The following is a 26,188-nucleotide window of genomic DNA, read 5'->3' as shown; positions in this document are numbered from 1 at the left end:
TGCAATCAGTTGATAAAACATTGTCCTTTACAATTATAAAAGCTTTTTTTTTTTTTAAATCTACTACTCTCCTGGCATGTCAGCAGACTGGGGTAGATCCTGCTGAAATCCTATGTATTGAATGAATACAGAATCGTTTTGAATCGGAAAAATATCGTTTTTGAATCAAGAATCGAATCGAAAAAATCGATATATTATCGAATCGTGACCGCAAGAATCGATACTGAATCGAATCGTGGGACACCCAATGATTCACAGCCCTAGTAACCACGTAATACTCTATGTCAGTAGGTGGAAGCAGGTAGTTAAAGGCCTACTGAAACCCACTACTACCCACCACGCAGTCTGATAGTTTATATATCAATGATGAAATTTTAACATTGCAACACATGCCGATATGGCCTTTTTAGTTTACTAAATTGCAATTTTAAATTTCCCGCGAAGTATCCTGTTGAAAACGTCGCGGAATGATGACGCGTGCGCTTGACGTCACCGGTGGTAGCGGACATGTTCTCCCAGCACCGCTCACGGCTAAAAGTCGTCTCTTTTCATCGCATAATTACACAGTATTCTGGATATCTGTGTTGCTGAATCTTTTGCAATTTATTCAATTAATAATGGAGACTACAAAGTAGAAAGATGGAGGTGGGAAGCGGTGTATTGCAGCTGCCTTTAGCCACACAAACACAGTCGGTGTTTCCTTGTTTACATTCCCGAAGGTGAAGCTTTACAATGGAACAGAGCGGTCAAGCGAACATGGTTCCCGACCACGTGTCAACCGGCAGGTTTCGGTGAGAAAATTGTGCTAATAAGTCGGCTCTTACCGTAGACATGAGCGGAGCTTGCGTCCTCCTGCAGCTGCGAACGATTACCTCCTCCCACCGGAGACACTGGCGGTCGCCACACCCGTGGCCACACCCCTCCAAATTTCAGGTACCATATAATCTCACTAAAACACTAGTAACACAATAAGCAGATAAGGGATGTTCCAGAATTATCCCCGTAAATGTGTCTGATAACATTTGAATCGCTCCCACTGCGCTCGCCTATTTTTTTTTTCTAGTCCTTCACTCTCACTATCCTCATCCACAAATCTTTCATCCTCGCTCAAATTAATGGGGAAATCATCGCTTTTTCGGTCCGAATCGCTTTCGTTGCTGGTGGCTATGATTGTAAACAATGTGAGGATGTGAGGAACTCTACAACCAGTGACGTCACGCGCACATCATCTGCTACTTCCGGTAAAGGCAAGGCTTTTTTATTAGCGACCAAAAGTTGCAAAATTTATCGTGGATGTTCTCTACTAAATCCTTTCAGCAAAAATATGGCAACATCGTGAAATGATCAAGTATGACACATAGAATGGACCTGCTATCCCCATTTAAATAAGAAAATCTCATTTCAGTAGGCCTTTAATTGCTTTGTAAAAGTCGGAATGTGTTGGGTGAGACGAGGATGCTTTGTTGTGATCCCAATATGCAGACCACAGCGGGAGACCGCGTGCAGGTAAAAAGGTATGTAATGCTTAAACCAAAAATGAACGAAAGGAAAAAGCAATGCCAATGCAAAACGAAAGTAAAACTGAACGGGCTACAAAGTAAACAGAAACAGAATACTGGACGACAGCAAAAACTTACGGCATCCACAAAGTACATCCGTTCATGACATGACAATCAACAATGTCAACACAAAAAAGGATGGCAACAACCTAAATAGCGTTGCTTGCTAACACAAAGCAGGTGCGCGGACTAGCGCTCAAAAGAAGACATGAAACTGCTATAGGAATACACCAACAAAACAGGAAGAGCTACTAAAATAACCAGAACTAAAGAACTACACACAGGAAAACACCAACAAACTCAATATAAGGCACGACGACCTGGTGGAGTTTAATTTTTTTACCTTTTCTGTTAGTGGTGTGCTGTCTGATTTTTTATGAAAAAAATGTGCCTTGTTGTGCTAATAAGTCGACTCTGACCGTAGACATGAGCGGAGCTTGCGTCCTCCTGCAGCTGCGGACAATTACCTCCTCCCACCGGAGACACTGGCGGTCGCCACACCCGTGGCCACACCCCTTCAACTTTCAGGTTCCATATAATCTCACTAAAACACTAGTAACACAATAAGCAGATAAGGGATGTTCCAGAATTATCCTCGTAAATGTGTCTGATAACATCTGAATCGAAAGGTTGAAAAACACTGATCTAAGGGACTGACACGTTTCTATTCAACATCGTCCAGGGGTTTTAAACTCATGAATGCCACTATAATGAACAATAACGACAACTAAATGAGGCAATTCCTGAAGGAATTGCATGTGAATGCTCCAATGCTGACGTTGAACTGAAATCCTGGAATTGTTTTATAATTGTTGACGTAGAGCACATCATTCTTGAACAGGCTGAATATTTTGAAGTTGGAACAGTTTGAATCAGATGAAAACTGTGCGAGTTGTGAAACTTTGAAAAACGTTCCATTCTTTTCAATGGAAAATTTCCCCGAAATTTGAGCATTTACGGAAAAGCTGGAATTTTTTGGGAAAATAGTAAAAAACTTGACTGTTGTGAATGAGTTGAAATGGTTGGAGTTGGAATTTTTGAAATCGGCCGAAAAAAGTTGAAGTAGTAACATTTTTAATTGAGTAATGATATTAAGGAATTCCTGTAATTTCAGGAAAAACGGGAAATTTTCCAGCTCGAAAAACAACTTTTGTACAACAAACTTTTTTGTCCTGATTAAGAGGAATGTTGGACGGTGGAACGGTTGAAGTGGGTTGATAAATGTGGAAGGAGTAGTCGCCAGAAAAAAGGGTCAAAAAGGGTTTGAAAAAACGGGAATTCCTGGAATTTCTTTGAACTTGGAAAAATTATAGTTTGAATGTCCAGGATGATTGGAATGGTTTGAATCGGTTGAAAAATGTGGAAATATATGTGAAAAATGGCCAATTGATTTTCAATCGGAAAAATGTCCCGAAAAACCTGGAGTTCTGGGAAATCTGGGAAGTTTTGGAATTTTTTAAGGGAAAGCCCACGATTCCCGAATGGGCTGAACAGTTTGAAGTTGGAACAGTTTAAAACGGAGGAAAAATGTGGAATGTAAAGCACGTCAAAATCTGGAAAAGAACAATGATAATAAAAATAGATGAATTTTGTGTGAATGTTTGGGAACATTCACACAATAACACAATATACACACAACCACAAAGAGCAACTTCCTGTAAGCAAACAAAGAGTCAGATTTTACAATAAAAAAAACTGGCAGCTCAGTCGCCAGAATTTTACCATAAAAATGGAAGTGGTACTGTTTTTCCATTTCCCGTAACGCAGTCTGTAAAAAAACAATTCTAGATTTTACGGAAATTAAAACTTAGTCGCCGAAATTTCACCATAAAAATTACAATGTTGATGTTTTTCCATTTACAGGACTGTACTGTAAAAACAATGATTGTAGATTTTATAGTAAAAAAAACTGGCAGCTCAGTGCCCAGAATTTTACCATGAAAATATCACTAATGTCCTTTTTTTTCATTTACAGTATTGCACTGTAAAAACCAATGTAGATTTTACGGTGTAAAAAATACAAATACAACTGGAGTTACTTGTAGAAAGAGTTTGAAAATTTGCAATATTAAAACGTGATACTGAAGGAAATACTTCACAAATATCAACATTGTATCAACATTTCGACATAAATCCCCTTCACTTGTGTTTTTACAGCCAGTTTACGTAACAATTGTCATCATTATACTGGAGCATACATTTCGTCGGTGACAGTGACAATGATGACTTTGAGAAACCTTGGAGAGGACCACACATAAGGGCAAACCCCCCCCACACCCCCTTAGGGGACCGAAAGCAATGGATGTCGAGCGGGTCTAACATGATACTGTGAAAGTTCAATCCATAGTGGATCCAACACAACCGTGAGAGTCCAGTCCAAGACTTAAGTGTTATTATGACAATGACAATAAAAATAATTGATTGATTGAATTGATCACTTATGGTAGCTAACAGTAATGTCCTGTTGTCATGAAATCATTTAACAACTAATTCACAGTTTGGAATACTTTTTAATTTCAATAATTCAAGTAAATAACTATGATCTGACATCAAGAAGTACTACAAACACTCCTTTTTTTAAATTATTTTCCATAAGACGGATGTAAAAGTAAAAATTCATGGGTGTGGTTATAATACATTGTTTAGGCCAGTGGTTCTCACATGTGGGTACGCGTACCCCTGGGGGTACTTGAAGGTATGCCAAGGGGTATGTGAGAGTTTTTTTTAATATTCTAAAAATAGCAACAATTCAAAAATGTTTTATAAATATATTTATGGAATAATACTTCAACAAAATATGAATGTAAGTTCATGAACTGTGAAAAGAAATACAACAATGCAATATTCAGTGATGACAGCTAGATTTTTTTGTGGACATGTTCCATAAATATTGATGTTAAAGATTTATTTTTTTGTGAAGAAATGTTTAGAATTAAGTTAATGGATCCAGATGGATCTCTATTACAATCCCCAAAGAGGGCACTTTAAGTTGATGATTACTTCTATGTGTAGAAACCCTTATTTATAATTGAATCACTTTTTTATTTTTAAACAAGTTTTTAGTTATTTTTATATCTTTTTTTCCAAATAGTTCAAGAAAGACCACTACAAATGAGCAATTATTTTGCACCGTTATACAATTTAATAAATCAGAAACTGATGACATAGTGCTGTATTTTACTTCTTTAACTCTTTTTTTCAACCAGAAATGCTTTGCTCTGATTAGGGGGTACTTGAATTAAAAAAATGTTCACAGGGGGTACATCACTGAAAAAAGGTTGAGAACCACTGGGCGATCTAGGTTAGCATATGCAGGCTATACATGTATGCTAACTTTTTCCCAATTGTTTTTATCCTCTTTGTACCGTTCTGATGTGAACAAAAAGTCCTTAACTGTATTTTTAGAACATACGAACCAGCCAAAAAAGGTCCCAAGGACGTACTTTGGACATCCCTGCTTTGCATACTTTCCTTTTTTTTTTCTTTTTTTTTTAACTTTACTTTTGTTTTATTTTATTTTTTTTGTATTTCATGTTATGTGCTATTAAAGCTGTGGGCTGCAAATGGCAAGCGGGCCACACTTTGGACACTCCTGTTGTACATATAATACATAATAACATCCAATTAAACCAGCTTACATAGGGATAGATGCAAAAAGAGTCTTTTTCTGTGTTGATTTGTGTTTATATTTGTACAACACGGCATCCAATTCAGGTTTTGCTGATCAATAATATTTTAAAACAGTCTAAAACTAACCTATGCAGATATGCGAAGACAGGAGACAATTGGTATTAACAATTTAATTTTAACGCTCTTTTTTCCCCCCATTTTCGCCGTATTTTCTTTTAGGTTTAAATGTGTTGTTAAATAAATAATAAAAACAATTAACTGTGGGCCGCAAATGGCAAGCGGGTCATACTTTGGACACTCCTGTTTTACAAATATTGACAATATTTATTATTAATTATGTGAGCTGTGTGCTTGGTATTTTTACGTATATTTTAATCTATGTTTTATGTGTTAATATGAATTTGCACTAAATTAGTTTTGCTTACAATTTCGTTGTACAATGACAATAAAGATATATTCTATTTTATTCTATTCTATTCTATTCATCCAACCTAAACCAGCTAACAAAGGGACAGATGCAATAAAAGTATTTTTGTGTGGATTTGTGTTCATAATTGTACAATAACACATCCAATAAGTGTTTTATCCTATTTGCTGTTTCAAAACAGTCTGGAACCAACCAATGCAGATATGCTAAGACGTTAGGTATTTAATAATTAGTATTAAAGTTTGAACTATTTAACTCTTTTTTTTCCATATTTTTGCTGAATTTTGGGGGGTTTAATTGTGTTATTAGAGAAATACTAAAATAATAATAATAAACTGCGGTCCGCAAATGGCAAGCAGGCCACGCTTTGGACACTCTTGTTTTGCGTATTTTGACAATAACATATAACCTAACCAAGCTAATATAGGGACAGACGCAAAAAAAAGTGTTATTGTGTTGATTTATGTTTATATTTGTACAACAACACAACATCCTATAACGTTTTTGATTATCTATATTGTTTTTAAAAACTCTAAAACCACCTAATGCTGATATGATAAGACGTTACAGTAAGATTTAGACAAACTTTAAGCTTCAATTTTTTATTATCTTCACTGTTTTGAAATAGTATAAAACCAGCCTATGCAGATATGCTAAAATTTTTCCATTAGTAGGTAATTAGAATACAATAGACTTTATTGTCATTATATTTGCATATAACGAGATTAAAGACTCCAACTTAAGGTGCGGTTGTGGGAACAAATATGGGGTAAAATAAATAACACAATTGAACTAACAATTGAAATAAACAGACTACTATCCAATAAAAATAACAAGAAATCCTGTACAATACACAAAACACTGTAGAAATACAAAATACTGTACAATATACAGTATTTTGCATTTCTACAGTGTTTTGTTATTAGTATTAATTAGTATTAACATATGAACATTTTGACGTTTTCTCCATTTTTGCTGCAGTTTTTTGTTGTTGTTGTTGTTGTTGTTGTTGTTTAATTGTGTTGTGGGGGTAAGTCGTGGGTCAAAAGCAATAATTGGCCGTGGGCTACAAATGACAAGTGGGGCCGCACACTCTTTTACATCCATCCATTTCTACTGCTTGTCCCGTTCGTTGTGGCGGGGGGTGCTGGAGCCCATCTCAGCTGCACTCGGGCAAAAGGCGGCGTACACCCTGGACAAGTCTCCACCTCATCACAGGGCCAACACAGACAACATTTATTTTACACATAAAATCCAGCCTAACCCAACTAACATAAGGATAGATGCAAAAGAGAATGTTTTGTGTTGATTTGTGTTCATATTTGTACCACAACACAACATTCAATAACGTTTTTGATTATCTATATTGTTTTTAAAAACTCTAAAACCAACTCATGCTGATATGATAAGACGTTACAGTAAGACTTAGACAAACTTTAATGATCCATAAGGGAAATTGTTCCACACAGTAAGAAGATAATGGGTGTCCACATTTCCTCTTGTTTTCCCTGTTTTTGTTGTAGTTTGTTGTTGTTGTTTAATTGTGTTGTTAGAATGTGTCATGGGTCAAAAAAATGATTGGCCGTGGGCCATAAATGGCAAGTGGGCCATACTTTGGACACTGCTGTTTTACATACGGCACATAAAAAATAACATCCAACCTAACCAAGCTAAAACAACAACACACCATCCAACTGTTTTTTTTTTTAATTTTACTGTTTTTACAAAAAGGTCTAAAACCACTCCATGCAGATATGTTAAGAAAGTAATTAGTGTCAACATCTGAACTTTTGTCTAATTTCTTCATCCTTTTTTACGGTTTTGTTTTATTTAATTGTGTTGTTACAATGTGCTGTGGGTTAAAAAAACTAAATTTGCAAGTGGGCCGCACTTTGGATAATCCAGTTTTACATGTACCAACAATATCATCCAACCTAACCCAGATGTGACATAAGAACAGATGCAAAAAAAAGTGTTTTGTGTTAATATGTTTACAGAAGGTCCAATAAAACACGGGTGTCCAAACTTGTTTGCAGCAAGGATAAAGAAAAATCAATAAATTAAGATATTTTGTATATTTTTTTATGTTTTAAAGAAGCTAAATCCAACCCATGCAGCTATTAGTAATCACATTTTAAAAACGTTGTTACATTATGTCTTTTTGCACTTTTTTTCCATTTGTGCTGTTGATTTTGTTTGTTTTTTGTGTTTGCTCAAATGTCTTTTTTTTAACTGTAAATAAAAAAAAAATTCCACACTTTGGACACCTGTGCAATACCGACACTAACAGAGGGATGCTCATGTTCAGAACATGTTTATGTTAGTGCAGAGGTATAGAAATTAGGGATGTTTCTAACATTTTGGTTACCTTTAGTTGACACCAAGAGATACATGTTTATTTTGGACAGTGCATATAAAAAAAGACCCAAGGATCATAATATGACTTATAATGCAAACTAGAGAAGCCTGCACAGGTGCCCATTATATTGAATTATACCTATTTTGAATTTCTGCACCGCCCCTTCAAGTTCTGCAGGACCCCTGGAGGTCTCACTTTGGAGAAACCAATGCACTGTCCTAAACGGCTTATCAAATTGTTTCATATCGTCCCATGTGGCCACCGGGAGCAGAAAGCACCTGCTCTGAGGCCCTGGTCTCTGGGACACCTTCTAGTTTTTTGGAGGCTGGCTATTAACACAATCGCCGCTATCGGATTGCGCGTCTCTATTTACGCACGGACCAGGATCAGGTTTCTGTGCGTCAAGACGATCAAAGCGCATTGTGAGAGATGACAAATTCCGCGGATTTCCCCCTTTTTAAGTCCCGGAGCTGGTAAATAGGCTTCAGGTGGCAAGAACACCCTTTGTTACAGCATGTAATTTTCTTTTTTTTTAATATGTATATATATATATATATATATATATATATATATATATATATATATATATATATATATATATATATATATATATACATATATATATATATATATATATATATATATATATATATATATATATATATACATATATATATATATATATATATATATATATATATATATATATATATATATATATAAAGGCCTATAGAGTCATTCAACTTTAAGTAACTTTCTTTTATTTTGCACATTAAAAGACTATATTGCATGCACGTTTTAATAGTACAATCAAAACAAAGTTCTTGAAAAAATGTAAAAGTGTATTTAACTGTATTTGAGACTTCTAAGATGTTTAATTATCGTTAGAAATTACTCAACCATAATTATTTATTTGCATTGTTTTATCATATATGTTTTTATTTTAGTTGTAATATATGTATTAAGTAATATTACAGAAAAAGTTATTTTACAACTCAGTTGGTGAGTTTTTCCCCCCAAATGAATGCACAAGTATAAAATTAAATATTTATGACATGTATTAAAAAGTAAAAAGTAATTGACTTGGTTTTCATAAATTATTTTAAGTGCACAAATGTTTTACATAAAAAACAATTTAAAAAAAACTATAAGAAAAGTGCAGTGTTTGAAACCACCAAGTTTCCCAAATTTACATGACCATTATTTTGGATTTGAAATTTCTTGCAATGATTATCTTCAAATTCGGATGCAAGCGCACAGTGTAAATATGTATGTGTGTGTGTGTTTCTCTAATTGCACTGAGGTCTCAGCCTGCAGCCCCACTTCTCCTGCTCCATGCCTGTGAATCAGTGTAGCAAAAAAACTGACCTACTTACTGAGTTGAAGAGCCGCCTCTGCTCTCCTCCTCTTAATGACCCGCACTATCTAACCCCTGTGTGCATTCAGATTGACACAACAACCCTATTATGTATTTCCAGTGCCAAAAACCCAACAAACACACAAATACCTCCACAGTCTCCTCCACCAATGATAATCTATAGCCCCTTAAAAGTTCAAAAGCCTGTGCTTTTTTTTTTTTTTTTGCAACTTATGAACATTGCTTTAACACCCAAATAGCTTGGGTCAGCACCCTTCTGGGCCTGCAGGTTTGTGCAAAAGTGAACTCCTTACTAATAATTAGCCTAGTAGTTGTTTTTTAACCCATTCAAGTGTTCGTGCAAAAACGCATAAACGTGATGAAATAAAATTAAAAAAACGCACACAAAGAAAGCATCGACTTACCCTCTTCTCCATGCGACTCGCCAGGCGGTTCTTCCCAGGAGATGATGATGCTCTGCCCGGCTATAGTCCAGCAAGCTCAGCCTCGGTGCTCTGGAAAAGATGTAACGTTGTTTTCAAAAATACTGATATATGTTCTTTAACCATGCAATATGAAAAATAGATATAAGGCATCCTGGTGATTTTATTACACCATAATTGGCCGACTGCACTACAAAATGTCGCACCTAAACGTAAATATGTTCCAGTGTTAAGTCCGGAGAGCGGCGGCTTCCTCCAGCTCCTCGCGTCCGCCCGCAGCGCCTCTCCGTGCGGCTGTGTGCTGCTGCAGCGGTCGGGGGGGATGCTCGGTACACGCGGTCGGGAGAGAAGGCGAATGTCCACGCGTGCAAAGTGCAAAATGTCACCGCTGGTGTTTTTTTTGTTTTTTTTTTCAGGCTGAAGAAGAAGAAGAAGAAGAGGAGGAGGAGGAGGAGGAGTGACGATGGTGGCGGCGTGCAGGAAGGTTTCCGAGGGTCAAAACGCGACGGGGTCTCTTCTTGCTCCCCCTACCCTGCCTCCTTTACTCCTCCTCCTCATCACGCAGACAAACCCCCACCTTCTTCTTCTTTGAAAAAAAAAAACTAATTTGCTGCATTTCCACGAAGATAACTCTTAAATTCTACAAACGGTTTTTTATGCAATTATCACATTAAAATGACGTGATCTTGTTTTTGTGTGCTCGAGGGCCCCATTTAGTTTAATTACAAGTAGGGGTGGGCTGGAGGGTCGATACAGGCGTCAATCATATCGATACACGTATTGGATCGATACCAGCGTTTTTTTTTTAATTCATTCATCCATCCATTTCCTACCTTTTGTCCCGTTCGGGGTCATCCATCCATCCATCCATTCTCTACCGCTTATTCCCTTTTGGGGTCGCGCCTATCTGAGCTACAATTGGACGGAAGGCGGCGTACACCCTGGACAAGTCGCCACCTCATCACAGGGCCAACACAGATAGACAGACAACATTCACACTTTTATTCACACACTAGGGCCAATTTAGTGTTGCCAATCAACCGATCCGTGAGTTTGAAAATATCTGGGTACATATGGAGAGAATTTTGATTTATATATGTCACGCTGGGGCTTCACGGTGGTAGAGGGGTTAGTGTGTCTGCCTCACGAAGGTCCTGCAGTCCTGGGTTCAAATCCAGGCTCGGGATCTTTCAGTGTGGAGTTGGCACGTTCTCCCCGTGAATGCGTGGGTTCCCTCCGGGTACTCCGGCTTCCTCCCACTTCCAAAGACATGCACCTGGGGATAAGTTGATTGGCAACACTAAATTGGCCCTAGTGTGTGAATGTGAGTGTGAATGTTGTCTGTCTATCTGTGTTGGCCCTGCGATGAGGTGGTGACTTGTCCAGGGTGTACCCCGCCTTCCGCCCGATTGTAGGTGAGATAGGCGCCAGCGCCCCCCGCGACCCCAAAAGGGAATAAGCGGTAGGAAATGGATGGATGGATGGATATGTCACGCTTATGGTTCATGTTTTGTTTTGGTCATGTTCGGTTTAGTTTTTTGGACATTTAGTTCTGTTTTGCATTTCCTTGTTTGTCTTGTTACCATGCCAACTCATTAGTTTTCATCTGTCACGTCGGATCATGGCCATACTACCCTGAGCATCCCCAATCTCGTTTGGATGGGAGACTGCCTAGGAATACCAGGTGCTGTTTGACCTTTGGACTCTTTAAGTTCCTTTTTTTTTTCACTCCCTGTTTTGTCACGATGACGACCAATCAGTTCACCTGTCTTGTCTCACACCAATTTCAATCACCACATCTCGATTTAAAGGCCTACTGAAATGAGATTTTCTTATTTAAACGGGGATAGCAGGTCCATTCTATGTGTCATACTTGGACATTTCGCGATTATTGCCATATTTTTACTGAAAGGATTTAGTAGAGAACATCCACGAAAAAGTTCGCAACTGGAGAAAAGCCCTGCCTCTACCGGAAGTCGCAGAAGATGACGTCACATGTTGATGGCTCCTCATATATTCACATTGATTTTATTGGGAGCCTCCAACAAAAACAGCTATTTGGACCAAGAAAACGACAATTTCCCCATTAATTTGAGCGAGGATGAAAGATTAATGTTTGAGGATATTGATAGCGACGGACTAGAAAAAGAAAAAAAATGCGATTGTAATCGTGATGCATTGAGACGGTTCAGATGTTTTTAGAGACATTTACTAGGATAATTCTGGGAAATCCCTTATCTTTCTATTGTGTTGCTAGTGTTTTAGTGAGTTTAATATTACCTGATAGTCGGAAATGTACGTCCACGGCCGGGTATTGACGCGCAGTGTCTCGGGGAAGTCGACGGCAGCTGATATCCGGTAAGAGGCGACTTTTTAACCACAATTTTCTCACCGAAACCTACTGGTGGACATGTGGTTGGGATCCATGTCTGCTCTGATCCATAGTAAAGTTTCAACTCCGTGAATTTTAAACAAGGAATCACCGTGTGTTTGTGTGGCTAAAGGCTAAAGCTTCCCAACTCCATTGTTCTACTTTGACTTCTCTAATATTAATTGAACAAATTGCAAAAGATTCAGCAACACATATGTCCAAAATACTGTGTAATTATGCCATTAAAGCAGACTACTTATAGCTGTGTGTGTGTGCAGCGCTCATGTTCATAACAGCCCGTGACGTCACGTGTACACGTCATCATTACCCGACGTTTTCAAGAAAAAAAGTCCCGGGAAATTTAAAATTGCAATTTAGTTAACTAAAAAGGCCGTATTGGCATGTGTTGCAATGTTAATATTTCATCATTGATATATAAACTATCAGACTGCGTGGTGGGTAGTAGTGGGTTTCAGTAGGCCTTTAAGCCTGTCATTTTATGTTGGTCGTCCTGGCGTCATTGTGTTTCTTTTCATGCTCTGTCCATGCCAGTTTTTTCATTCCAAAGTCCTTGCTGCCCTTGTCCAGCCTTAGTAAGTGTTTGCGTTATGTTCATAGTTTGTTAAAGTGTTAGTTTTGTCTCTTTACCCAAGTTGTGCCTCCGCTGCGAGCGCTTTTTGTTTGTACCTTTTTTTAGTTAAAATTAAATCATGTTTTTACCTGAACGTCATGTTTTGAGTAGTCTGTCTGCCTTCCTGGGGGAACGACCCCGCAGCAAGCTGCGAACCCCCCATTCTGACAATAAAAATATTTATTTATACCGTATTTCCTTGAATTGCCGCCGGGGTGCTTACCAAAGGCATGCGGTAAAAGTAAGCATGCGCTAATTATTTTAAAACCTCTTCTCACTCCGGCACTTACCAAAGGTATGCAGTAAAAAATTTGAGTGTGATGTAATCTTGGACCTTAAATCCTACTGAACAGCTCCTAATCTTCTTCCCTTTATGCGATTTCAAATTACCGGTATTGAAATCAACCTACTCCATTTTGAAAATGATGACAGGCGAAATGTCACTCGTGACGTCACGAGTTTGACCAGGCGGTAATACTAAGTATGCGCTAATTATTTTGGGAAGCGAGTTTGACCCGGCAGTAATTCAAGGCAGGCGCATACTATATGCCCTGCGGCAATTCAAGGAAATACGCTATATACAATTTTTGAAATGTCTGTGTGTCCTCAAAATTCTACCTTATTTTTCGGAGTATAAGTCCCTCCGGAGTATGAGTCACACCTGCCGAAAATGCATAATAAAGAAGGAAAAAAACATATATAAGTCGCACTGGAGTATAAGTCGCATTTTTGGGGAAAATGTATTCGATAAAACCCAACACCAAGAATAGACATTTGAAAGGCAATTTAAAATAAGTAAAGAAGAGTGAACAACAGGCTGAATAAGTGTACGTTATATGACGCATAAATAACCAACTGAGAAGGTGCCTGGTATGTTAACGTAATGTCACGCGGTGCAGCATAGTGATGCGCGTTTTGTCACCCCAAGATGCAATATGGACCAATCGGACGAGTATTGCAGGTAAGAGCTTGGTTTAATGTACAAAAAATTTAAATAATACTGGTACAAAAAGGCAAACGAAAGCGCGTGCCTACACACAAGAAGCTAAGCTAATACTTAGCAGGGAGTCAAGAGTCCAAAAGGTAGCGTGACGAGCACACGGGAAGCTAAGATGACACTTAGCACAAGAACAAGACATAAGATACCCACGTGAAAGTTGCTTTACGCAAACAAGAGATCCAGGCTGAACAAAGAGAGAAGGCAGGCTTAAATTCTGGCCGCAATCAAAAAACAGGTGCGCATCGAAAAACAAGTGGCAGGTGGAAGAAATATGAAACCATGGAGACAAGATAAACAAGGAGGTGCCAAACCAGGGATCGGAAAAGTCCAAAAACAAACAAGAAACACAAAAGGACTCAAAAACCAAAATAATGTATGATCCGGGCGACGGATCATAACACATAACATATTATGGTAAGAGTCATTCAAATAACTATAACATATAGAACATGCTATACGTTTACCAAACAATCTGTCACTACTAATCGCTAAATCCCATGAAATCTTATACGTCTAGTCTCGTACGTGAATGAGCTAAATAATATTATTTGATATTTTACGGTAATGTGTTAATAATGTCATTCATAAGTCGCTCCGGAGTATAAGTCGCACCCCTGGCCAAACTATGAAAAAAACTGCGACTTATAGTCCGAAAAATACGGTACATACAATACTTCATACTAAGGGTGAGGGAACCTATGGCTCTTGAGCCAGATGTGGCTCTTTTGATGACCACATCTGGCTCTCAGATCAATCATAGCTGACATTGCTTAACACGGTAAGTAATGAATGATTCCACAGTGTTAAAAATAACAATCAAAATATAAAACATTATTTTCAAAAGGATAACGCATTTGTGGAGGTGTGCGTGTTCATGCTGCCAAATGCAAACATTGCATTTTAATCCATCCTTCTGTTTTCTACCGCACCTGTTCAAGAAGTCGCATTAATGGTCAGAAGTATTTTATTTATTATCGGTTAGCTTTAGAATGACAATTTTATCAAAAAGAATAACTACAAATGTTGGTCTTACATAAAAATGCACGCATTTAGTTGTATTCAGTGTTAAAAAATATTATATGGCTCTCACGGAAATACATTTGAAAATATTTGGCTTTCATGGCTCTCTCGGCCAAAAAGGTTCCCGACCCCTGCTCCATATTGACAATTCATTAAAAAAAATCCCATGTACAAAACACACTTACAGCTACAGTTGTGATCAAAATTATTCAACCCCCACACAATTTTGGTGTTTTAGCAAGTTGGACATTTATTCCGTATTTTGTTTATAGTCATATCAAATAAAGATGTGTCAAATAGACAAATGAAACTTAAATTGTAACACTATATTTTACAAAATACCAAAAAAGGACATTTTTCTTAATATCTCATTGACAAAATGATTCAACCCCCTAGTTACATGCATCTTTAGTACTTAGTAGAACACCCTTTGGCAGTAATTACATCCTTCAAACGTGATACATAACCGGACACAAGCTTCTTGATTTGATTAGGATATTAATTTTGATTATGATATTAATTAACAAATTAAAGGCAAAGTATAACATATTTCAATCATGTTCGGTATCAGTGTTGACAATATTGTATACTGCTTGCCTGTATTTTTTTTTTTATGTGTGAAATGAATTAGATAATTTATTAATAAACTTCATTGTTATCATGTGATCAGCAAATTATATTATAATTCATATAACCATTTATGGGTCTGAAAAAAAAATTCTGTAAAAATCATCAGTTACTTGTTATCGAAACGATACGAATATTTGCAGTATCGTGCAAATAAAAAGATACCTCTTTGATCTCGCCGCATCGTATTTTGTTGTTTTTGCATATTGTTAAAATTGTTTACATATAAACTTGTTTTGCCCGGTGTTATATTTTGATAATGATAATAATTAACAAAATTAAAGGCAAAGTATAACATATTTCAATCATCTTCGGTATCAGTGTTGACAATAATGTATACCGCTTGCCTGTGTTTGTTAAACTATATTTTCATTGTTATCATGTGATGAACAATTTATATTATAATTCATATAATCATTTATGGGTCTAAAAAAATGTAAGTAAAAAGCATCAGCTACTTGTTATCGGGTCGATACGAATATTTGCAGTATCGTCCCACCCGATCACTAACCGCAGCATATAGAAGAATACCTCTCTGATCTCGCCACATTATATATTGTTGTTTTTGCATATTGTTAAAATTGTTCACAAATAAACTTGTTTATTTGCCCGGTGTAATATTTAAATTTTGATATTAATTAACAAATTAAAGGCAAACTACAACATATTTCAATCATCTTTGGTATCAGTGTTGACAATACTGTATACCGCTTGCCTGTATTTGTTTTTTAAATGCGTAAAATGAATTAGATAATTGATTAATAAACTTCATTGTTATCATGTGATCAACAAATTATATTATAATTCATATAATAATTTATGAGTCTAAAAAAATATAAGTAAACAGCATCAAGTGCTAGTTATCGGATCAATACAAATATTTGCAGTATCGTCCAACCCGATCACTAACCGCAGCATATAGAAGGATACCTCTTTGATCTTGACGCCTCATATATTGTTGGTTTTGCACATTGTTAAAATTGTTCACAAATAAATGTGTTCATTTGCCTGGTGTTATATTTTGATTATGATATAAATTAACAAATTAAAAGCAAATTATAACATATTTCAATCATCTTTGGTATCAGTGTTGACAATACTGTATACTGCTTGCCTGCATTCTTTTTTAATGTGTGAAATTAATTAGATGATTGATTAATCAACTTCATTCTTATCATGTGATCAGCAAATTATGTCATAATTCATATACTCATTTATGGGTGTAAAAAAAAATTCGGTAAAAATCATCACGTACTTGTTATCGGATCGGTACGAATATTTGCAGTATCGTCCAACACGATCACTAACAGCTGCAAATAAAAAGATACCTCTTTGATCTCGCCGCATCGTATACTGTTGTCTTTGCATATTGTTAAAATCGTTCACTAATAAACTTCTTTTGCCCGGTGTTATATTTTGATAATGATAATAATCAACACAATTAAAGACAAAGTATAACATATTTCAATCATCTTCGGTATCAGTGTTGACAGTAAAACACATACTTGCCTGTGTTTGTTCAACTATATTTTCAGTGTTATCATGTGATGAACAATTTATATTATAATTCATATAATCATTTATGGGTCTAAAAAAAATGTAAGTAAAAAGCATCAGTTACTTGTTATCGGATCGATACGAATATTTGCAGTATCGTCCAACCCGATCACTAACCGCAGCAAAGGGAAGGATACCTCTTTGATCTCGCCGCATCATATATTGTTGTTTTTGTAAATTGTTAAATAAACACAAATAAACGTGTTTATTTGCCCGGTGTTTTATTTTGATTATGATATCAACCAACAAATTAAAGGCAAAGTAAAACATATTTCAATATATTCGGTATCAGTGTCGACAATACTGGCCCTGTATTTGTTTGCATCGATATCACATTTTGCAGTATCGCCCACAGCTAATTAGGAGACTAATTTAAAGGTTGGCACACGTTGTCGGCCATAAATTGTGCTTGATGGCGTGTGTTAATAGCTTTTAAAGTGTTTTATTGTCACGTCTATCCCACATGGATCAGCCTTTTGACGCAGCACAAATGTCACCAATTGGTCCTCGCTTTTGGTTTCATTTTCACTCAAAAGAGAGGGAGGAAAAAAAACATCTCACCCACTGCTGGAAAAGCCAAATTCAAGAGTGTTGTGTTGTAAATGACACCTCAGTAACATCGTCATTATTCCAAATGCGCTTCTTTACCGGCTCCCGCTGCGATGGCCAACAGGCAGCCGCACTTCAATCACCGGTGGCCCGGCGGGGAACAGCAGCCCGGACAGGAGGCTCCATGGGCGGCTGGGAGTGAGAGTGTGGGGTCGCTAGTGAGGCTGGTGCTGCGAGGACCTGGGGGGCTTTCAACTCCGCGGGGTGCAGGTGTTCCAGTGGGGGTGATCACAGACACCCACCCCCTCCTACATCCATAGCAAGCAGGACAGAAAGAAAAAAAAAGTTGCTTGTTTTGACTTGTTGACAATGAATCAAAAGGATTAACTTCTCAAGTCTGGCTTTGTCTGCAGGGGAATTTCTAGCAAGATCTTGGTGCTTTTCCACGTGATGTCATCAGCTGTTGATGGACGTGATAGCAATTTACATCACAACATTCAATAGGAAAATGTATTCATTTATTAATCACATCAATATTTGTGGTGTTATTTCTTTAGATTCCATCCAAAATATATGTATGGCAGCATTGTTACACATTATTATAACTACACACACTAGTGTAGTTATATACTATATATATATATATATATATATATATATATATATATATATATATATATATATATATATATATATATATATATACATATATATATATAGTGCATTGTGTGTATAGTTATAATGTATAACAAGTATGCTGCCACACATATATTTTGCATGGAATCTAAAGACATAACACCACAAACATTGATGTGATTAATAAATGAATACATTTTGTTTTTGAATGTTTGTGATGTAAATTCCTATCACGTCCATCAACAGCTGATGACATCACGTGGAAAAGCACCAAGATCTTGCTAGAAATTCCCCTGCAGACAAAGCCAGACTTGAGAAGTTAATCCTTTTGATTCATTGTCAACAAGTCAAGACAAGTATGCTGCCATATAAAAAAAAAAATATATATATATATATATATATGGTAAATGGGTTGTACTTGTGTAGGGGTTTTCTACCCCTTTATTTATACATATATATATATATATATATATATATATATATATATATATATATATATATATATATATATATATCCATCCATTTTCTACCGCTTATTCCCTTTTGGGGTCGCGGGGGGCGCTGGCGCCTATCTCAGCTACAATCGGGCGGAAGGCGGGGTACACCCTGGACAAGTCGCCACCTCATCGCAGGGCCAACACAGATAGACAGACAACATTCACACTCACATTCACACACTAGGGCCAATTTAGTGTTGCCAGTCAACCTATCCCCAGGTGCATGTCTTTGGAAGTGGGAGGAAGCCGGAGTACCCGGAGGGAACCCACACATTCGCAGGGAGGACATGCAAACTCCACACAGAAAGATCCCGACCCTGGATTTGAACCCAGGACTGCAGGACCTTCGTATTGTGAGGCAGACGCACTAACCCCTCTGCCACCGTGAAGCCCTATATATATATATATATATATATATATATATATATATATATATATATATATATATATATATATATATATATATATATATATATATATATATATATATATATATATATATATATATATATATTCCTGAGCAGACAAAGCCAGACTTGAGAAGTTAATCCTTCTGATTCATTGTCAACAAGTCAAAACAAGTATTGTGCCATATAAAAAATTGTGTATATATATATATATATATTTTTTTTTTTAACAAGTACCACCTCAGAAAAAACATGGCTCTCCAAGTACCACCATAATGACTACCATTAAATTACAGTAGTGTAGTAGGCTTAGGTATTCATTAAAACAAGGCAGTGGTTTTATTTAACAAGTGTATTTGATATTTTTGGCCAATGCAACATTACACACAGTTTGAACAGTAACAGTGTGTTTAAATTAGGGCTGGGCGATATGGCCTTTTTTAATATCTTGATATTTTTAGGCCATGTCGCGATACACAATATATATCTTGATATTTTGCTTTAGCCTTGAATTAACACTTGATGCATATAATCACAGCAGTATGATGATTCTATGTGTCTACATTAAAACATTCTTGTTCATACTGCATGAAGAATATATGCTCATTGTAAACCTTCATGCAGACAGAGAAATCACAACTAACACTGTACAGGGTTTCCTACACATTAATTTTTTTGTAGCTGCCCGCCACGAAAGAATTACGGCCCCCACAAATAGATAAATACATTTTAAAAAATTATTATTATTTTTATTTTTTCGGCTTTTGACTCGCTCGACCGCTCATAAAAGCAATGGGACTCTCTCTGTGAATGAAGCTTGTAGTTACAACTCCAGTGCAGTAGGAGGCAGTAGCCTACTATGCATTGTAACTCCGCCAATGTAATTATATTCCAACTCCGCCACTAAACTACTGAGTAGGTTATGGGTCTAATGTCATAACCACGTTTTTAATCTCTAGTATGAAAATCTTCCATAATTAATCATTCCTACTTTGTGGAAATGTGTTTATGGCGATCATGTCCGAAATCAATTAACCACAATAAAAGAGGGAATGCTGTATCGCTTATTTTTGAGTACATTAGTCAGGGTTTCTGCAGGTATCAGCAAGCCTAATTTAATGCGTTCCAATGTCCTTTTAAGTGCCACTTAAAACTAATTTAATGTCCATGTCCTACAGCAAAAAAAACATATACAGCCAAAATCTTTGCATAGACAAAATTGTCAGCATTAGACAATGTTAATATTGAAAGGTTAAACTATTACATTACCTGTTACTCTCTTGCAGATTAGAATTGGCTCACAAGACTGTATAATGGGAGTGTTTATTTTATTTTCATTTATTTCATAGAGCATTAGTTGCTTTGTTAGTCACGCCAAAATAAATTAAGCCCTGTTAACTTGTAATTCCACTGTGGAATTAACGTGCTTAGGTGCAAAGAACAATGCACAGAGTGAGACCTCTTGCAGCAGGGTTGAATGCTTGATACTAAGAAAGGAATCACACAGATGTAGAAATGTATCAATGACTGCAAAGTTATTGAGTTCATTTTAATTTTGTCAGATTACCCTAAATTCCGGACTATAAACCACTACTTTTTTATAGGCTTTGAACGGTGCAGCTAATCTTTGGATTTTTCTTCGCTGACAGCCATAAAGTTAATAGGTTTCATTAAACACAAGCAAACACACTTCAATGCTGTGGTATTGTTTGGGCTATGGCGCCATCTTTTGGACGAGTTTGCTCACTGCAGGTGCAGCTGGGTGAATGCATAAAAGCATTTCCTGCTGTTTAAAACTCTGAACCGGCAGTAGAAGTGCCGTTGTGTCTTCTAATCGTCCACAGCGTTTTTACACATATGGATTCTTCATAGATCCCTCCTAGCATTGTTTGTATGTTTTACAATACAACTAAAACAATTCTTAATTACTAAACCGTCCCGTGTGTGATGTCTGTAGAGTGTTGCATGCATATTTGTACGCGCTATCGTGACGTAATGAAGCTAGCGTCTGTAACATTAGCTAATTTGCGAACACGTTTACATTCTGTTTGTAGTGTTTCAGTTTCACAAATTCCTTAATAAATTCACTAAAACGTCACCATGGAGTTATTGAGTCTGTTTCGCTGATTGGAGAGCTAGCTTCTGCAGCTAGTGGGTCCATGACGATGACTTCTGTTTTGTTTGATCAGCCGTTTTACTACCGTGTTACAGACACTGTTTGAAAACGAGTAACGTATGTAAATAAATATTTACAAAATTTTTCTGTGTAAATAACCGGGTATATATCTGCGGCTAATGTATGGATTTCTGAATCTTTTTTTTACTAAGATTAAACGGGCGTGGCTTATATACCAGTGCGCTCTGTAGTCCAGAAATACGGTAATTGACATATCGTCAGCCCAGACCGGGTGTCAGCAATCCGTAGCTCTGGAACCGAATGCGGTTCTTTAGCGCCGCCCTAGTTTTTTCCTAGCCCTCTTTCAGAGATGTGTGAAAATGGAAAAAATGAAGGAAAACATTTTTTGTTTTTGTATATGTTCTGTAGGAGAACAAACATGACATAAACCTTCCTACTTGTTAGAAATCCCACTGTTTATGTTATACATGGTTCACTGATGAGAGTATTTGGCAAGCACCGTTTTGTCCTACTAATTTCAGCTATACTTGAACTCATCATGGTTTGTTTACATGTACAACTTTCTCCCACGCTGCCACAGAAAGACATTTTTTATGCCACTCCTTCTTCATCTCATTTTGTCCAACAAACATTTTATGCTGTGTGTGAATGCACAATGGTGAGCTTTGTGGATTTGATTGATTTTCAGGCATATTTGGTCAACCAATGACTGCAAGTTAATCGATGCTAACATGCTATTTAGGCTAGCTGTATGTTCACATTGCATACTTATGCCTCATTTGCAGGTATATTAAAGTTAATTTAATTTCCTTTACTTATGTCCTTTGTGTATTTAATTGATATGTGCATGTCTCATGACACATTATCTGTATGTAATACCGCCCGATTGTAGCTGAGATAGGCGCCAGCGCCCCCCGCGACCCCGAAAGGGAATAAGCGGTAGGAAATGGATGGATGGATGGCTGCATTTCTCGCAGTTGTTGGTGTGCCATGTTGTTCCAGACCACAGCAAACGTTACCCAACTTGCAAAGAATGTAATAAAGCCATCAGGAGGAGACAGCCTGCCATTTCTTTAAACTTGGACACACATCTATACCTTTGGTCATTCTGAGCCAGTAATTTCCCGGAGTTATATCATCCTGTGAAAAGCCTCCGTTTTACTAATGATTTCCAATACTGCAAAAAGATGTGGAGTAAAAATTTTTTAAATCATAACATTTCTGTCAACAAAGTTTTGCGTCAGCCTTTGATAGTAGTCTAATATAGCTATTATAGACACTTACATCATGTGTTGCCTTCATTATAACACTTATATAAGACTTTTAAACAAATTTTGATAGTAGGTTAATATAGACACTTACATCATGTGTTGCCTTCATTACAAAACTTATATAAGGCTTTTAAGTTTTTGCGGCTCCAGACAAATTTTTTTTATTAAATTTTTTTTGGTCCAATATGGCTCTTTCAACATTTTGGGTTGCCAACCCCTGGCTCAGACCTTCTATTGTATTGTTGTTTTTTTAAATGCCTATGGGCATGAAATGTAATGATGTTTAATGGCATTTAAGTCTTATTTTTTGCAAAATCAATTTAATGACTTTTAATGCTATTTATTAACACCAGGAAACTGGATAATGTAAATTATGAACTAAAACAGGAAAGCGGTTTAAAAAAAAAGTATTCTTTCAGTGTGTGTGTATATGTGTATGTATATCCTGGAGGTTATGCTAATATTTCAGCATCAACAGGATGCAACTAATGTGTTCAAACAGCTGTTAGAGGGAACACATCCTTTGTTCAGCTACAGAAGACGTAGTGGGCTGCAAGGCCACCCAGTCTTGTTGACTCCAGTGACTCCGCCATTAAGAAAATATGGCTGCCTTGACCTCTGGAAAACCTTACACAAGCACCCAAAACATCAGAGAAGTGTGACCCTCCACTGCCCGCATCATGACAGAGTGGGAGCGGAGTGATGGAGAAAGAGAAGACGAGGGAAAGAAACAGAGAGGGCTAAAAGTTAAGGGGTGGGGGGTGTGGTGGGGGTGAAGTTTTATGAGCGTGCGGCGCTCTGGTTTCTGGGTCATCTGGATGCATGGAATTGCATTTTGAGACCCTAATTTGCTCGGCCTCCCATACTTTTACACCTATAATCCACAGTTATCCAATAATCCTGCAGCCTAACCCTGTTTGGGTGGGCGGATCCATCCAAACATCCATAGTATCGATACCAAGGTTATACAGTGGGGCAAAAAGTATTTAGTAAGCCACCGATTGTGCAAGTTCTCCCACTTAAAATGATGACAGAGGTCTGTCATTTTCATCATAGGTACACTTCAACTGTGAGAGACAGAATGTGAACAAAAAATCACACTGTAAGAATTTTAAAGATATTATTTGTAAATTATGGTGGAAAATAAGTATTTGGTCAACCATTCAAAGCTCTCACTGATGGAAGGAGATTTTGGCTCAAAATCTCACGATACATGGCCCCATTCATTCTTTCCTTAACACGGATCAATCGTCCTGTCCCCTTAGCAGAAAAACAGCCCCAAAGCATGATGTTTCCACCCCCATGCTTCACAGTAGGTATGGTGTTCTTGGGATGCAACTCAGTATTCTTCTTCCTCCAAACACAACAAGTTGAGTTTATACTAAAATAGATACATAGATGATACAGAAGAAGATTGGGAGAATGTCATGTGGTCAGATGAAACCAAAATAGAACTTTTTGGTATAAACTCAACACGTCGTGTTTGGAGGAAGAAGTATACTGAGTTGCATCCCAAGAACACCACACCTACTGTGAAGCATGGGGGTGGAAACATCATGCTTTGGGGCTGTTTTTCTGCTAAGGAGACAGGACGATTGATCCGTGTTAAGGAAAGAATGAATGGGGCCATGTATCGTGAGATTTTGAGCCAAAACCTCCTTCCATCAGTGAGAGCTTTGAATGGTTGACCAAAGACTTATTTTCCAGCATAATTTACAAATAAATTATTTCTAATTCCTACAATGTGAATTCCTGGATTTTTTTTTCATAATTCTGTCTCTCACAGTTGAAGTGTACCTATGATGAAAATTACAGACCTCTGTCATCATTTTAAGTGGGAGAACTTGCACAATCGGTGGCTGACTAAATACTTTTTTGCCCCACTGTAGTATCAGTATCACATTGATACTGATACAATCAACAAGGCCATTATGTTAGTGATATGCGGATCGATACCGAAATATCGGTAGCGCCGGTAGCAGATTTTTTCGACTGTCCAATGAAAATATTGATACTTTAATGTTTTAGCTGTTTGGGCAAGTTCTGTTTCATTAGTCAAGTTTGTTGTCCGCCATTGAGAGCGCCTTTTGTTTGCTTCTTTTTTTGTAGTTATAGTGTTAAAACAAAAGATGTCATTACCTTCACGCCTTGCCCGCTCCAACTTTCGTTTGCATTTCAGAAAAACACAAAGGCAGAAACTATGAACAATAAACAAAAACAATCTTGGCATGGAACTATGAAACAAGCAGCGTGGATCGTAAACATGGCATGAAGCAGAGTGGAGGTAAAGTCGCCAGGCTGACTTCCTGCCAACTTTCGCTTTAATAATAGACATGATTAGTGACAGATGTGTGAGTGCAAAACGTGAGACAAGTGTGTGATGTGAGGACAGGTGAAAGCTAATGTGTAGTCATGGAAACAAAACAAACAAAGAAGTGCGAAAACAGGAAACAATGGAGTCTTAAGCAAAACAGAACATAACTAAAGAAAACATGATCACAAGACATGACAAAAAGAAAGAAGGCCATCTCATCTGGCTTGCAAGCCCCAAACAGAATTTCCGCCGGATCAAACTCGTCACGTCACGAGTGACACTTCACCTGTCATCATTTTCAAAATGTAGGAGGCTGATTTCAATAATTTGAAATCGCATAAAGGGAAGAAGATTAAGAGCTATTCAGTAGGATTTAAGGTCCAAGCTATTGAATGTGCTAAAAAGAACAGTAAGCAGCTATGTTTTATTAATATACCGTAGCTGCGTGTGTCAAATATGAGTCATTAAATGACTCCCGCCTCCTGGTGGTAGAGGGCGCTAGTGATCCTTATTGCGACTACTCGGTTCCAGAAGAAGTGACAACAAGCAGCAAGAGTGAGCAGCGAATGTTTATTTTTTCCTCTCGCTTGCACTTTTAACATGGAGGATTACATATCTAAAATAAAACAGTTTTCTAAACTGTACTTTCAATCGAAGCAGGAGGTAATAAAGGAAGATCTCCATCGAGACAGAAAGACTTTTAAAACTGAAGAAAGATAAGGAAGACTTCTATAAACAAGTTATCGATGCTTTTGATCAGAAGGAGATGGGCATGGACTTCATTTTTAAGTAAAGGTAAGAACATAATAACCTTTTTTTTTTTATTAAATGTGCTTTTCATGATGGTATCCTTACATCACACTCAGATTTATAAGCGCAGGCCTAAATTTACCGCATGCCTTTGTTAAGCGCCGGAGTGAGAAGAGGGTTTAAAATAATTAGCGCATGCTTGCCTTTACCACATGCCTTTGGTAAACGCCGGAGTGAGAAGAGGTTTTAAATTAATTAGCGCCCCGGCGGCAATTCAAGGAAATCTGGCAGTATAATTTCACGAGTAAACATCTCATAATAATCTCCTTTACCCTCATCACACTCCTTTGAGGGGTTAAGTCGATCCTGTATTGATGTGTTTGTGGCGTTTCAGCAGCTTTTGAGACGGACTCGTCCCAGATTTTTGACTTTTACATTATCATCCCATTTACTTGCACGGAAATGTTTACAAACGCTTCCCTCCTTGATGGCTCTACATCCGGGTCCTGAACAATTTATACGTTTCCATTAACCCGCTCAGAGCTCGCATGAAATTGATCATTCCGGAGCCACAAAATCGTTGAACTTGCACTTAACCATCTTATGCTGTAAGAACACATAGATGCGTGCGCACCGCACACTAGCT

The 26,188-nt window shown here is 37.2% G+C and overlaps 1 protein-coding gene across 1 annotated transcript in view; it reads right to left on the bottom strand.

Annotated features, from left to right (window-relative positions):
- Positions 1 to 10,320, bottom strand: part of meis3 (myeloid ecotropic viral integration site 3) — a 54,822-nt gene extending 44,502 nt beyond the window's left edge. The window contains exons 1-2 of the mRNA XM_061918894.1: positions 9,982 to 10,320; positions 9,758 to 9,847 (exon numbers count right to left, since the gene is read on the bottom strand). Of these exons, the coding sequence (XP_061774878.1) occupies positions 9,758 to 9,769 (12 nt within the window). The 5' untranslated portion in view covers positions 9,770 to 9,847; positions 9,982 to 10,320. The remainder of the gene's footprint in view (positions 1 to 9,757; positions 9,848 to 9,981) is intronic.
- Positions 10,321 to 26,188: the final 15,868 nt, after the last annotated feature.

The sequence above is a fragment of the Nerophis ophidion genome, linkage group LG13 (genome assembly GCF_033978795.1).
Source record: "Nerophis ophidion isolate RoL-2023_Sa linkage group LG13, RoL_Noph_v1.0, whole genome shotgun sequence".
Lineage (NCBI taxonomy): Eukaryota > Metazoa > Chordata > Actinopteri > Syngnathiformes > Syngnathidae > Nerophis > Nerophis ophidion.
The sequence above is the reverse complement of the archived record's forward strand: the minus strand, read 5'-3'. Positions and strand labels throughout refer to the sequence as shown.